At 46.2% G+C, this 13635-nt stretch overlaps 1 protein-coding gene across 6 annotated transcripts in view; it reads left to right on the top strand.

Moving 5' to 3' along the window:
* LOC109313402 (ankyrin repeat and fibronectin type-III domain-containing protein 1-like) overlaps window positions 1-13635 on the top strand; it is a 538031-nt gene that overhangs the window by 454423 nt on the left and 69973 nt on the right. For 4 of the 6 annotated variants that reach the window (XM_019539945.1, XM_019539944.1, XM_019539948.1 and 1 more), the window contains one exon: window positions 2821-2949. The exons of the other annotated variants lie outside the window; for them this stretch is intronic. In XM_019539945.1, the coding sequence (XP_019395490.1) occupies window positions 2821-2949 (129 nt within the window). The remainder of the gene's footprint in view (window positions 1-2820; window positions 2950-13635) is intronic. 6 annotated transcript variants of the gene reach the window in all.

Raw genomic sequence — 13635 nt, 5'->3', positions numbered from 1 at the left:
TCAGATTGGTAAGGTGAAGCGTCTTTGCAGCTAGAGTTGCCACCTGTCTTTTTTTTCCCACATCAGTCTTGATTTCCAGCTCTCACTCTCTTAGGCAGACTCTACTGAAACGGTATAGAGAGAACTGATAAGAGCTTGTTCAGGACATTAACTTTTAATGGTAGGCAGTATTACTTGTAGGCAGGAAGAAAGGTGATTTGGTTGGTACATGGAGAACTAGTATGGTTTGGAGCAGGGGGTGGAAATATTTTAGGAGCAATGAGCCAAAAAGACCCAACTCAGCCTCAGACCCAGCAATGGCCCCCCCCCAGTGCAGCCACCAACACTGCTGCTTCCCCATCACCCAGGCAATGCCCCCGCTACTGAAACATCATAGAAACTCTAGCTTAATGAGCCAAATATGATCACTGTCACAAGCCCTAGGTTGCCAATCCCTGGTCTAGAAGATAGGGCACTGCTGTTAGCTCCCAGCTCTGCCACTGACCTTCACAACAGCTTCAGGCAAGTCATTTTACTTCCTAAGTGTTTCTGTTTCCTTCATGTCTTTTCAAACTCTTTGAGGTCAGGACTATCTCATTATGTGTATGCACAATATTGTCTGCAGTGAGATCCTAATCTCAGACCATGCCTCTGTACATTGCTGTAGCATAAGCAATAATAGTAATAGCACACTTTAGGGTTTTAAAGCATACTTGTATTTTAATGACGGTAAAATGTCCTTGTGTGGTTCTCAATAACTTCATAACTCATCTGCAGCTTGTAACTTTATCATGCAAGTTACAAATAAAGAGGTGGTTGGTGGGGAGCCATTAACCATCAACCCTATGGAGTGAATCCAGGGTTGAAAATCCATGCAGGTTCTTTTCTGGCACATACTTCCTCGGCCTGCAGTAAAGGTTCTACGGGGCAGCATTGGTGATGTGTAGGGGGTGCACGTGCACTCCCTGAGATCAACTGTGCCCCCCCCCCCAAAAACCCAGCTGTGAAACCGGAAGTGCCACCACTGGCTTGGTGATCTCGATTTGGGAGGTACCAGTTGCTCATGCTGGGCAGTTTCTACCTTCCTTTAAACACATCAAGCCCTGCTGTCCTTGAGCATTGCTTTTTGTTATACTTGTAGAAGACGGTTGTACAGAGTGTGTTAGCAGTGCCTGAGTTAGTGCAGGTGGGAGTAGATTGCACCCCCTTTGGGGCCAACAGACAAGAAGCGGAGGAAGAGCTCAAGTCTTAGGCAGAAGGTCAACAGGAGAGACTCCAGACCTATCGATCAGATGAGGCGGGGGATGCCACACAGGCATGGTCCCATTCTTGGAGCAGATTCAGAACAGAACAAGAGTGGAAATGGCCTGGATTGCTGCTAACTACCAGCAGCAGCTGAGGCAGGCTCATTAGGACTCCTGTGGGAGCTGGTCCTGAATTTCCTAGTCGAAGTGGTCATTGAGCAGCACCAGCCCACCCTCCCGTGCCATCTCCCTCCCCTTCTTTTCTAGCTTCTGTCCTTGTAGGCAGTGGTCCAGTGGCACCATTGAAGCAAACAGAACATGAGCTGCAACTCAGAGGGAGATTCAGTGGGTTTTCACTCATTCTCCTCTCTCCCTGCATGCCCATCTCCTTATATTCTTCTCTGCTCCCACATGAGTTGGCAGCAGTAACAGTACTGCAGCGGCAACCTTTTGATCGAGAGAGGAGTCATGCCTTAGTGTTGGTGGCTCCTGGGGGCTGTAATTCAGCACAGGGGCTGCAGGAGTTGCCTCAGCTGGGCTTTCCTGTGGGTGGTAATAAAGCAGGGAGAAGCAGTCACATGTTGGTACTGGCGGTTCCCAGAGAGTTATAATAAAGCTGAGGTAGTGCAATGGTATCTTGGTATCAGAGTTTTCTATGAGCTGTGTTGTAATAAAGAAGAGAGGATGCAGTTGCAGCCGATGGGGGAGGCTCTCAGAAGCTGTTGGATGCAGACCCACTCTGCTGTTCTCTATGCAAGCATGAGACGTGGTCACTATTAATAGGCCCAAAATCTGAACTTGCTTACTGATGCTTGCATTCTGTTTTTTATTCTCAAATGCCTCCTGGTTGATTTATCTCTGTAACAGGCTTCAAAATGAAAGCTGCAATAGGGTTTCAAACCCCAGCCTTGGAACCCATCAAGTCTTTGGGCCTTTTCTGAATGGGAACTTGTTTGGGACAGAACTTCATACAAGCTCCCCCACCCCATTTCTCCCTGTCAACATTTGCTTGGACCACTTTTGCTGAGCCATGAGTTAGGCAGTCCTGATAGGAGCCCCAAAGCAGCTCCTTGCCCCTCTGTTCTGGGGTCACTTTCACCATCATGGAAATGGTCCAATTCAATGTTTCAGTTGAGTGGGAAGCTAGATCTGATGACAAGCTGGAATGCCTTGTTGTTGGGGCTACAGATACATCATGTAAAACATTACAAGGTGGGAATTAAAACCATGGAGCTTCAGTCACTGCAAAGAGGTGTACTTTCTTCTAATAGCTCTTTCAGCCTAGCTAACACTATGCTTTGATCAGTGATTGGGGCTTGAGGACTCCATCACAGGCAGTCCATCTGTCATACCTGTGCAGGATTTCTGCAGTGCCGTATAGATGCCACGGAGAGAATTTGTCTTAGAAAAATGCTAGAACTGTTGCTGCTTTATACTGCTCTCTCTAAGCTTCCTGCTGCTTTCCCTGAAGGCCCCCTCAGGGCCTGCTGCTGCTTGGCCCTTGTCTGCTCTGAGTGTCCCTTGGCTTCCCTCTGAACCTGCTGCTTGTCATTGAGATGTGCAGTAAAGTTAATGCCTCTCCTTTCCCCCTCCCCAGGTCTGAGAGCAGTTTCTCTAAGTTTGCCCACCGCTTATCAGTTAAGCAGAAGCAGGAGAAGAGGAGGAAAGCTGAGTATGTCTCGGCTGAGCTGGCCGCCTTCCGTCCCAGGTCACTGAGCATTGAATGGTAAGAGCTGCAAGGCAGGGCTGAAAGGAAGGGAGCTTGGGACTCTATCCCTGAGCTTTCTGGTGATGTTCCTGCAGAGCTGAGCTGCCTGCTAGTTCCAAGTAATATCCACGAGTCCAGAAGAGAGAGTTGTTTCAGTGATGTGATTCCCAATTGCACTTCTTCCCCCTGGTGATACAAAGTGCACTGGCAATGCTGTAAGGCCCAGGCAGTATTTAGGAATTAGGGAGCAGCCACTGTCTCCCCGGGCTAAGAGTGAGTTACCGTGGGGCAGAGAGCAAAGGTCCTTCCATTGTCTTACGTGTATGAAGTAAAGAGACGCTTATTGAATCCTCAATGAGACCTTCCAGTGTGTGGAGCAGCAGGGACCCTTGCTTACCTTTCCAGCTGGTGAAGCAGAAGGGATTCCCCCAGACAGGCCCTACCAGATGTGTGAAACAGGGGGAACTTCAGATTAAGAGGTTCAGAGCAGAGAAAGTTCCTTCTGAAGACAGGATGAAGATGATCATGTGGAGGTTAAAGATACAAAATGAAGACACCTCCCAACCCCACTGGGGTTGGGGAGCGCGGGAATTCTGGGGTTAAAGGCGTAGAAGGAAACATCCCCCACATTGCAGCATTGGAGTGAGGCCTCTCTGGGTGCTAGTAGACTGGGTATACCTCTTCAGGGTCTGGAGCCAGCACTGTATGTGCTAGCCTGCCCTGTTAGTCTGTGACTTTCTCTCCTGCCTGAGCAGTGAGCATGCTCTGGGAGTCATGTGGGAGGCTCTGGTGGATGGCTGCAGCATCACCTGTTCTTTCCATTAAGACCATTATAAGTTGCAGCTGAATAAACCAACTCCCTGAATGCTGTTGCAAGGCAAGGGCATGTAGCCCGTCCTGCTGGATGTAGCTCTGACAGAGGCTGAAAGAAGCCATGAGGCCTGTGTCTGACCTTGAGAAGCTTCTGATCCCCTTTGTGTTCCCCCTTTGGTGAGTGTTCAAGGGTAGGGCAGGGAACTGAAGCACCTGCAGAGTGCTTTGCCCATTGCTCCCATGCCTCCCTTCATTCCACATCTAGCTCCCACCCATCCTCTTCTAGCAGCCACCTTGAAATCACTGCCCCAGGTGTCACACCAGCCAGCCATACCTCAACTGGAGATGCCTGCCATTATAGGAGGCTTTGTTTTGGTAGGAGCACAGGGCCTGGGTGGTCTAGATACTTAGGACGTGTTCCTTGCTCTGGCATTGACTTGCTCTGAACATCTTAGTGCCTTATGCCCTTCCTATAACAGGGGCAATGAAATTGCCTAACTTTAGGAGGTGCTTTTGGGATTTTTGTGTGTAAAGTGCTCGAAAGTTGCAAAGTGCTGTTATGTGGGTGTGACTCAGAGGGGCCAGCACACAACAGTGCTCTGTCTTGAGTTAAGCCATCAGCTTTATTCTGATCCTGCAGCCCCTGGTTGAGGAAGAAATAATTTATCTTTGTTTGTAAGATTTGAGGAGGCAGGTTTGGCATTAGACCATAGTTCAGTCCTCTCAGCAAAGGATCTTTGAAAAATTGTTCCATTTCTTTTAGTTCCTTACATGGATAAAGATGGCCAGAACTACAAACATTTCTTTAGAAATTACAGATGTTTGCTTCTTCTGGAGATCTCAGGGACACTTATTGTAAGCTGTAACACCTTACCTGGAAGTGAGATGCTGTTGAATCCTTCACAAAGGCATCCTTTATTCATGATGTTAATTAGGCATCAAAACTAAATAGGTATTAATGAAACCTTAAACAATTGGACTTAAAGTTGTTTTCCTTTCTAGTCACTCAATTTCCCCTCTCTTCTTATGTCTGGACTTCAATAGTCCAATTATCAGAGAATTTTCCAAACGAGACGAGACCTGAATTTCTTATGTACAAAACAACAACAAAAAGCCCCAGTTTTCTAGAAATAATAAACTAAACATCTTTGTCTAGCATAAAAAGACACTGACCCATTTTTTCATTTGCAGGTCCTTATTAAACATTTAATTCCTACAGAGTTTTTGGATTATTCCTGTGGTATAATTTAGCATATACTGCAAGTATTTTTTTCAAACAAGTTGTCTGTCTTATTTATGTTTGTGTACTACCTTGTACAGTGATGTCACTGCAACTATAACAAAGGATGATACTTTATGAGGTTTTGTACGCGGCCTGGAAACTAAACTTCAGTGAGGGACTCACCATCCCACCATCAAACTTTTCAAGTACAATTGCTGTTCATAACAATAAACTCAGCAGTTTCAATATTTTTACTGTGTAAAAAGCTGCGTATCCAAGGTCCAGAGAGATGATTTCAATAGAGCGGATGATTATTATTAATGCTACTGCTTCAGAATTGAGACCTTCTATCTAAATACCTCAAGCTCTCCAACAGGCATTCACTCATTAAACCTACAGGACTCTCGTAGGCGGGGAAGTATTATCATCCCACTTTCAGATGGGGAGAAAGTAAGGCACAGACAGGCCGTGGCCAAAATATGTTAAAGTGCCCATTAATTTTGGGTGCCCAAGCTGATGAACTTAGGGCCTGATTTGCAAAGGTATTGAACACTCATAACTGAAGAGGAAATGCAGTTATTTAACAATCTGAAAATCAGCCCCTGAATGTCTTCAAGCTGTGTATCAAAATCATACAACCATTCACCATCCCAGAGGGGCCCAGCACCCAGCTTGCCTGAGCTGCCAGTCCTGTGTCCATCAGGTGTGAAGCAAGAACAGTCATTGCTCCTATTTAGAGAACTGTATTTAGAGAGCTCACACCTACTCTGAAATGTGAGTGAAGCAAAATGTTGCTCCTGAGTTTAGCAGCAGCTCCACGAAGCCTGGTAAGTTCCACTTGTGAAAAAAAGTAAAAAAAAAGGGGTGGGGAGTGGGGAAGGTAGGAGTAAAATATTGAGAAAACACTTATTTCATTCATATGTTGTTTACTGAAATAAATACTTCATTATTAGAGTTTCTTAAGCATTTTTTTTTAAAGCTGGCCCCACAAAGTCCCTACTGTTAGGGGCCTATGAATATGCCACATCACCTCAGACCATTGAACCTTCTAGTCTGCTATCTTGCCCCTGGCAGATCCATCTGCTGTATGCCTCAGAGCCTGCATAGCCAAACTGGTTGTTGGATCGATGAACATGGGGAGGGCTAATGCAGTGAGTGGGTTATATGTGTGGCTGCTTGGTAGATTCTATAAAGAAGGGTAAAAAGAGATTTTTACAAATAATTCTTTCTCTCTTTTTTTTCTAATGCTAGACATTTAGGTCTTGTCTAACCTGTTCTGCTGGAAGACTCTATGGGTAGCTGGAGAAGTGATAGGATTAAGACATCACAATTTCCAAAAGAATGAAAAATGGGCACTTAAGAGAGGAAAGGATTTGCAGTCAGACTTTCTGCTTTCTGTTGGTTTGTTTAACACCTATTTAACTTCAATGTCTAAGCAACATTGGGGGAAAAGACGGTCTTTGTTAAAGATTGAGGACATTCTTCTTCTATTCATGTCAGGACTGGGAATGCTGACAACCTACATCTGAGACCTCAGATGAATTCTCCAGTAAAACCAATGACTTTGACTTTCCTGATATCTCTAGGGTAAAGCAGAAATCTCCTTACACACCCTTGGCTTTCCCCTTTGGACAGGTCATGTTTAGTTTCTTGCCTGTTGAGAAATGATCGCTCAGATCTCTACTTTACATCATCTTTCTTACCCATAGCAGACTGCTGAAAACTGTTCCCTTTACCTTTTCCCAATTTCCATTGCCCTAGAGCGTTCCTAGGGAATTTAAGTCTTTTAGTATTCTTTGACTTACTCTTCATACATTCGTTTCCTTCCCTCCCATTCCTCCCTTCTGCCTTGTCCCTGATTCTGTCATTCTTTAGTCTTTGTTTTGTGTGCTTCCTTCTCTTTCTTTTCCCCTTGTCTCTCATTTTCCCTTCGTGCTGCTTTACCTCTGGCTGTTCTACATATTTCCCCTCTCTCTTCCCTTCCCATTATATATTGGCTTGTTTGTAATCACTCCCTGCACTCTCTGCTCCTTCCTTGCGTTCTTCACGTCGGGCAGCCTCACCACAGTATATCGTGAGAGGAGCTGATTCCTGAACTCTTTCAATAAAAACAGAGTACATTCCACACTTCCCATTTGTTATCTCTGCTCTGCAGTTTGGCTGCTAGTTGCAAGCAGTTAAAGCAACACTGGCAAGAGAAGGTTGTCTAGTGGTTAGAAGCACAGGGCTAGTTGCCAGGAGATTTGGGCTCAGTTCCTGGCAGAGCAGTGACTTGCTATTTGACCCTTGGCAGTGCCTTTAATTGCTCAGTTCCCCTCAATTTAAAATGAAGATAATAATAAGAAAGCCTCTGTGCTATGGCTTATTGAGGCTTAGACAGTGCCTAACCCTGTGTGAAGACAAACCTTTGCTGGAAGAGGTGCAGCAAGCTTCTCCTTGGTTTGCCGAAGGATAGAGTTCAGGTAGACTTGCTGAATGTGCCCTCATTTGAGTGGAGCAGCTGGAACCCCAGCGTGCTAGTCTCCTAGCAAGTAAAGTCAACCTTGCCAACTGTGGTGTGGATGGGACCTAAAAGGAGGCTCTAATGGCTATTTGTGTTCTCTCTCTCCGCTGTAGAGCCTTTTGAGTTCTGGTGTGTGCTTCCAGCGCTCCATCTGGGGCGCTGAATCTCTCCGGCACCACCAGACCCAGTCAGGTTCCTTATACAGCACTGCAGTCATTCATAGAAAGTACTGTATAGGAAGCACACAGTTACATCATTATTGTCAGGTAGATCAACCCCTCACTTCAGACTTGTTCTAGAAAGCACAAAGCTGTTAAGGGAATGCTTTTACAACATTGTTTCAATTTTGGACTGAAGTAACAGTTTTCCTTTGATTTTAAATGTTGTCTGTTAGCACAGTAGCACCTCAGAACAGTACCTCTGTGCTGGGTTGAGCACGGCCAACATTCAAAGAGGATTGGTGGGGGGTTCAAGAAGTGTGGAGTTAAACTCATGCACCACTATGCCCCAGCCAGCACTCCCCCCACCCTGCTTTTACATCATAGAATCATAAAAAATTGGGGTTGGAAGGGATCTTAGGAGGTTGCCTACTCCAACCCCCACATCTAGAATCCTAGAAGCCAAATCCCACAATTCTCTACAGCTGAAAAGGATAGTGGGATGAGGTGAGTTGATGGGCCCTGTGTTTAGTTATTTTTTGACTCTGAAAATTTGAGAATTGTTTCCTGGAATGGTAAATGAGATGGCCTAAGTTATTTCCATTTCAGTAATCTTAGGTCTCAGTCTTTCAATCTGATTCTTCACTTGACAGTGAGGATTTCACTCACAATCTCTGCAGGGAACCAGAAAAGTCAATGACAAGCAGTCTCTTTTGAAGCCAAGAATGAAAGAAGCCTGTTTGCCAGACAGAGAAGAGCAACACTGATAAAGAAAAATATTGGACCTCATTCTCCTGTCAGCTTTATTCTTTTGGCTCCAAAGGATTTGCTCCTGATTTACACAAGGTTGGCTAAGAGGGGACTCGTGCACCCTTGATTTTGAAGCTTCTGACATGGTCCTAGCCAAAGAGAAGGAAGAAATAACAAGGGGGGGAAATGGCCATTGATCATTTCCACTAAAATGAGGGCAGGGCATATCCATGTTTGTGTCAGACACATGCAGGTATTTGTGACGCACAAGATTTCTGATGCAAGCTAAGAGATTTGAACACCCAGATCCCATTTAGTGAAGGGAATAGTGTGTCCAAATCTCTTGGGCGACTGCAAAAACACAGGCATTTTTCATGAACCACTCAGCCACTCCCCAGAATCTGTGGGCTGCTGGTTGTGCTGAGCAGTGCAAGGCCTGATCTGGATGGGGCAGGCTTATTGTTGAAATAAAACTGGAGGCACTTTGTCTTGACTGGGAGCGCTTTAAGCCATCACTCAGGAACAATGGCCAAGCTATGGGGTCATTTGTTCTGGTATTTCAGCAGCTCCTCATGATTTATGGGATGTTTTGTTCTGCTGCTTGTCTTAGCTCCCCCTCTCCACCCTCCCTGTCTCCCTGCCTTCTCCATTTCAACTCCTCCACCCCCCTCCCAATTCCCCTAATAACTTTGGAGTCTCTCTGCCTTATGAAGTAATGGTATCTGTGACTTATTGAATTAGCCATATGGAATTGGACTTTGACACTGCACTTGTGGTCTGCTCGAGTGTGCGACACAGCTCAGGGTTGCCAATTGCTAATATTCAGGAGGGCCCGAGCCTCTGTGCCTGGCTCCCATTGGCTTTGCAGAGAATTTCTGCTTCTGCAAGTCTGTTAGGATCAGGCCCTGAGAAAGTAAATTTGTGAGAAATAAATGTGGTAAAGAGAAGAGCTGGGATACAGAAAACAGGGAGGCCTCTGTGCTCCTGCTGCACTCCCAGAGTCTCCTTTCACTGTTCTCTGGAAGGGGAGGGGGTTTCTTAGGATAAGGCAGGAGATCTTAACCATGTGCATACTGAAATTCTACTTTCTGTGTTTTAATCACTCTAGAATCCCATTTCCTTCCATCCAGGGCTCCCTTGCCTTGCGTAATATGAAAGGGGCAGGGTAACTGCAAGGGGCACCTCACACCTATTCATCCCAAATTGAGAATTTGGGTGTTCAGATACTGAAGCAGGAGTCAGGACATTTAGTTTCAGCCCCCAGATTTGCCACAGGCCTCCTTTGTGATCTTGGGAAAGTCTCTTAACCTCTATGCCCCCATGTCACCACAGCAAAATGGGGCTACTGATAATTCCCTACCTCCTAGGATAGCCAGGCAGATGAATTTGATTGAGGTGATGGTGAGGGAAGAATCATCTAAGTAACAAGATAACAAGCAAAATCTGTCATTAGCAAATGATTGGAAATGAATAATTTATTGGAAGAAAATCGCCTTTTATCCTCCTGTTTGTGACTCATCTATCAACAGATTGAGAGTTGCAAATGTAATCAGTGTTTGAAATGATACACATTTCTGCAGCAGCCTGCAGAATGCTTGCTGTGCTACAGGCAGGTCAAAGTTTGTGCCCAGATTGCTTCTGTAACTCAGCAGCTTCAGCAAGGAGTTGTGCATCAGTGCTTTAAAGAAAGTACTGTAAGGTGGATACGTAACTGGTTGGATCATCATTCTCAGTGAGTAGTCATCAGTGGCTCAAGGTGTAGTTGGAAGGAGCTATCAAGTGGGGTTCCCCAAGGGTTTGTCCTGGTTCTGGTATTGTTTAATAACTTCAGGAACAACTTGGATGATGGAGTTGAGTGCATGCTTATCAAACGTGCAGACTATACAAGTTGGGTGGAGTTTCAGATACTCCACAGAGTAGGGTTCGGATCCAAAATGACCTGATAGGCTGGACAAAATGGTCCACAATCAATCAGGTCAGATTCAACAAGGAAAAGAGCAAAGTCCTGCACTTGGGACAGAGTAATTGCAGTACAAATACAGACTGAGGAATGAATGGCTAGGCTGCAGTACTGCAGAGAAGGACCTGGGGGTTACAGTAGACAGTAAACCGAATATGAGCCAGCAGCATGCTCTTGTTGCAGAAAAATGCCAACAGCATACTAGGTTGTATTAACAGGAGTTTCACTTGCAAATCAGGGGAAATGGTTCTTCCACTCTGTTCAGCCCTGATGATGCCTCACCTGGAGTACTATGTTCAGTTTTGGGCTCCACACTTCAAGAAGGATGTGGACAGTTGGAAGGAGTCCAGCAGAGAGCAACAAAAATGACTAGGGACCTAGGAGGCAAGACTTATGAGGAAAGGCTGAAAGATGTAGGTTGTTTAGTCTGGAGAAGAGAAGACTGAGGGTAAATTTGAAAATAGTATTCAAATATCTGAAAGGCAGTTATAGGGAAGATGGAGATGGGCTTCTCTCTCTAGTAGCAGGGGACAGACTGAAAGTAATGGCTTCAAGCTGCAGCAGGGTAAATTGAGGTTGGAATTAGGAGGAAATTTCTGGTTATGAGGATGGTCAACCATTGGAACTGGCTACGTAGAGAAACTCTAGAGTCTCCATTCTTGGAAGTTTTCAAGAGCAGTTTGGACTTAGCTGGGATTGTTTAGTTGGTGATGACCCTTCTTTGAGCAAGGGCTTGGACTAGATGACATTCATAGACATTAGGGCTGGAAGGGACCTCGGCAGATCATCGAGTCCAGCCCCCTGCCCCAAGGGCAGGAAGCAGCTGGGGTCATAGGATCCCAGCAAGATAAGCATCCAAATATCTCTTGAAGGCATTCTAAGTAGGTGCTTGAACCACCTCTGGCAGCAATCTATTCCAGGCTTTTGGGGGCTCGGACAGTAAAGAAGTTCTTCCAGTCTGAAACGGTTATGGAGGGGTTTGTGACCATTTGGCCTTGTCAACCCTTGGAGCTCATTGGTGAACAGACGTTCCCCCAGATCCTGGTGAGCACCCCTTATAAACTTACAGGTGGCCACCAGATCACCCGTGAGCCTGCAGTTTTCCAGGCTAAAGAGTCCCATAGCTCTCAGCCTCTCATCATAAGGTCTGTTTTCCTGACCTCTGATCATGTGTGTGGCTCTCCTCTGCACTCTGTCAAGCTTCTCCACATCCTTCTTGAATTGTGGAGCCCAAAACTGGGCACAGTACTCCAGCTGCGGCCTCACCAAGGCCGAGTACAAGGGGAGAATGACGTCCTAGGATTTGCTTAAGAAGCATCTATGGATGCAAGCCAGCATTTTGTTTGCTTTACTAGCCACAGTATCGCATTGAAGGCTCATGTTCATCTTGTGGTCAGTGATGACCCCCAAGACTTTCTTCTGTAGTGCTAGCCAGTGTAACACTGCTGAGCCTATAAGTATGTTGCAAGTTTTCCTCCCAAGGTGGAGAACCTTTCATTTTTCAGTTTTAAACACCATCAGGTTCTTGTTTGCCCTTTTCCTGAGCCCGTCAAGGTCAGCCTGGATTGCCCTCCTGTCCTCTGTAAAGTGTGGACACTTTACCCCAGAGTTTAGTATCATTGGCGAACTTGGCCAGTCCACTTCTGGCACCAATGTCCACATCATTAATGAAGATGTTGAATAGTGTTGGCCCAAGGACAGAGCTTTGAGGGACCCCACTAGTCACAGTGCACCACGCCAATTGACTTTCGTCAACCACCACCTTCTGGGTTCAACCACAGAGCCAATACCCCAGCCAGTGGATTGTGGTGAAGCCGAGGCTGCAGTTGGCCAGTTTTCCTAAGAGGTGATCATGGGATACCAGATTGAAGGCTTTTTTAAAGTAAAGATATATGACATCAATCTCTTCTCCCTTGTCCAGGTGATAGGTCACCTGGTCGTAAAAGGATACAAGATTGGTCAAGCAAGATCTACCTGCAACAAACCCATGCTAGCTATCCCTCAGGATATTGCCGTCGGCCAGTCTGTTAAGAATGGTCTCTTTGATAATCTTTTCTAAGACCTTTCCCGGGATAGAGGTCAGGCTGATGGGCCTGTAGTTTGCCGGATCCACTTTCCTCCCTTTCTTGATGATAGTCACCACATCAGCCTTCTTCCAATATTCGGGCACTTCACCAGAGCGCCAGGAGTTCTCAAAGATCATGCCAGGGGCTGAGCTATGATGCTCGCCAGCTCCTTGAGTACCCAGGGGTGTAAACTGTCAGGGCCGGCTGACTTGAAGATATCCAGCCTGTCAAGGTGTTCCTTCACAAGGTCAGCATTGATGGAGGTTAAGGAATCGCCGTCACCCAGGCCTTTCCGTCCCGTAATGGGCAGGGGTGTCCTTTTAGGACTGGTGAAAAACTGATGCAAAGTACCAAGTTGGCTTTTTCCTGGGCATTGGTTGTCAGTTGTCCCAACTGATTTAGCAGGGGTCTAATGTTACCCTTGCTTTTCCTCTGGTTCCCCACATATCTAAAAAAGTACTTTTTTATTGTCCTTGATACTTGTAGCTAGTTGGAGTTCAGTCATAGCCTTGGCTTTCCTGGTTTGCTCCCTGCAGGACCGGACCAGTGCAGAATATTCTTCCTTGGAAGTGGATCCAGTCCTCCATCCTTTGTAGGTCTTTCTTTTTAGACCCAGGAGGTCTGCTAGTTCCCTGCAGAGCCAAGGGGGCTGCTGTGCCCTTTTGCTGCCTTTCCTCCTTGATGGAATAGACGTTGCTTGTGCATCCAGGATCGCTCCCTTGAGGAGTGACCGCTCATCCTGAACTCCCCTCCCCTTTGGGTCATGGTCACTTAGGGCCTCCCCGACAAGCTTCCTAACATTATGAGGTTCTTTCCAGCCCTACTTTCCTATGACACCATGATCAGAATGAAAGAGGTCTCTAGATTAAGGCGCTCCAAGTACATGGACACAACTGGGTGCGAAATGGAATGGGCTGAAATTCAAAAGCAAGCCAACATCTGAAGACACAACTCCCTGCTCCAGTCCTGGCATTAGCACAGGGAGAGGTGAGGCTGTGTGCCATGCTGTCAGGAGCTCTCTGTGGGTGACAGGGTTAAATTAGACTTTGTGCAGCAGATTGGCATCCAAGGCTGGGGCACCAATGATGTCCCACTTAAGTACCACATAGGTCAAGGGTTAGCAACCTATAGCCCATGGGCTGGATCCAGTTCACAAACAGATTGGACCTGGCTGGCAGAAACTCAAGGAATAAGCAGTGTGCTCTAGCCACAGCTGCAAAAGAATCATCCGC

This window comes from Crocodylus porosus, unplaced genomic scaffold (genome assembly GCF_001723895.1).
Source record: "Crocodylus porosus isolate Cpor-Errol unplaced genomic scaffold, CroPor_comp1, whole genome shotgun sequence".
NCBI lineage: Eukaryota > Metazoa > Chordata > Crocodylia > Crocodylidae > Crocodylus > Crocodylus porosus.
This window is presented reverse-complemented; position numbering and strand designations above follow the sequence as displayed.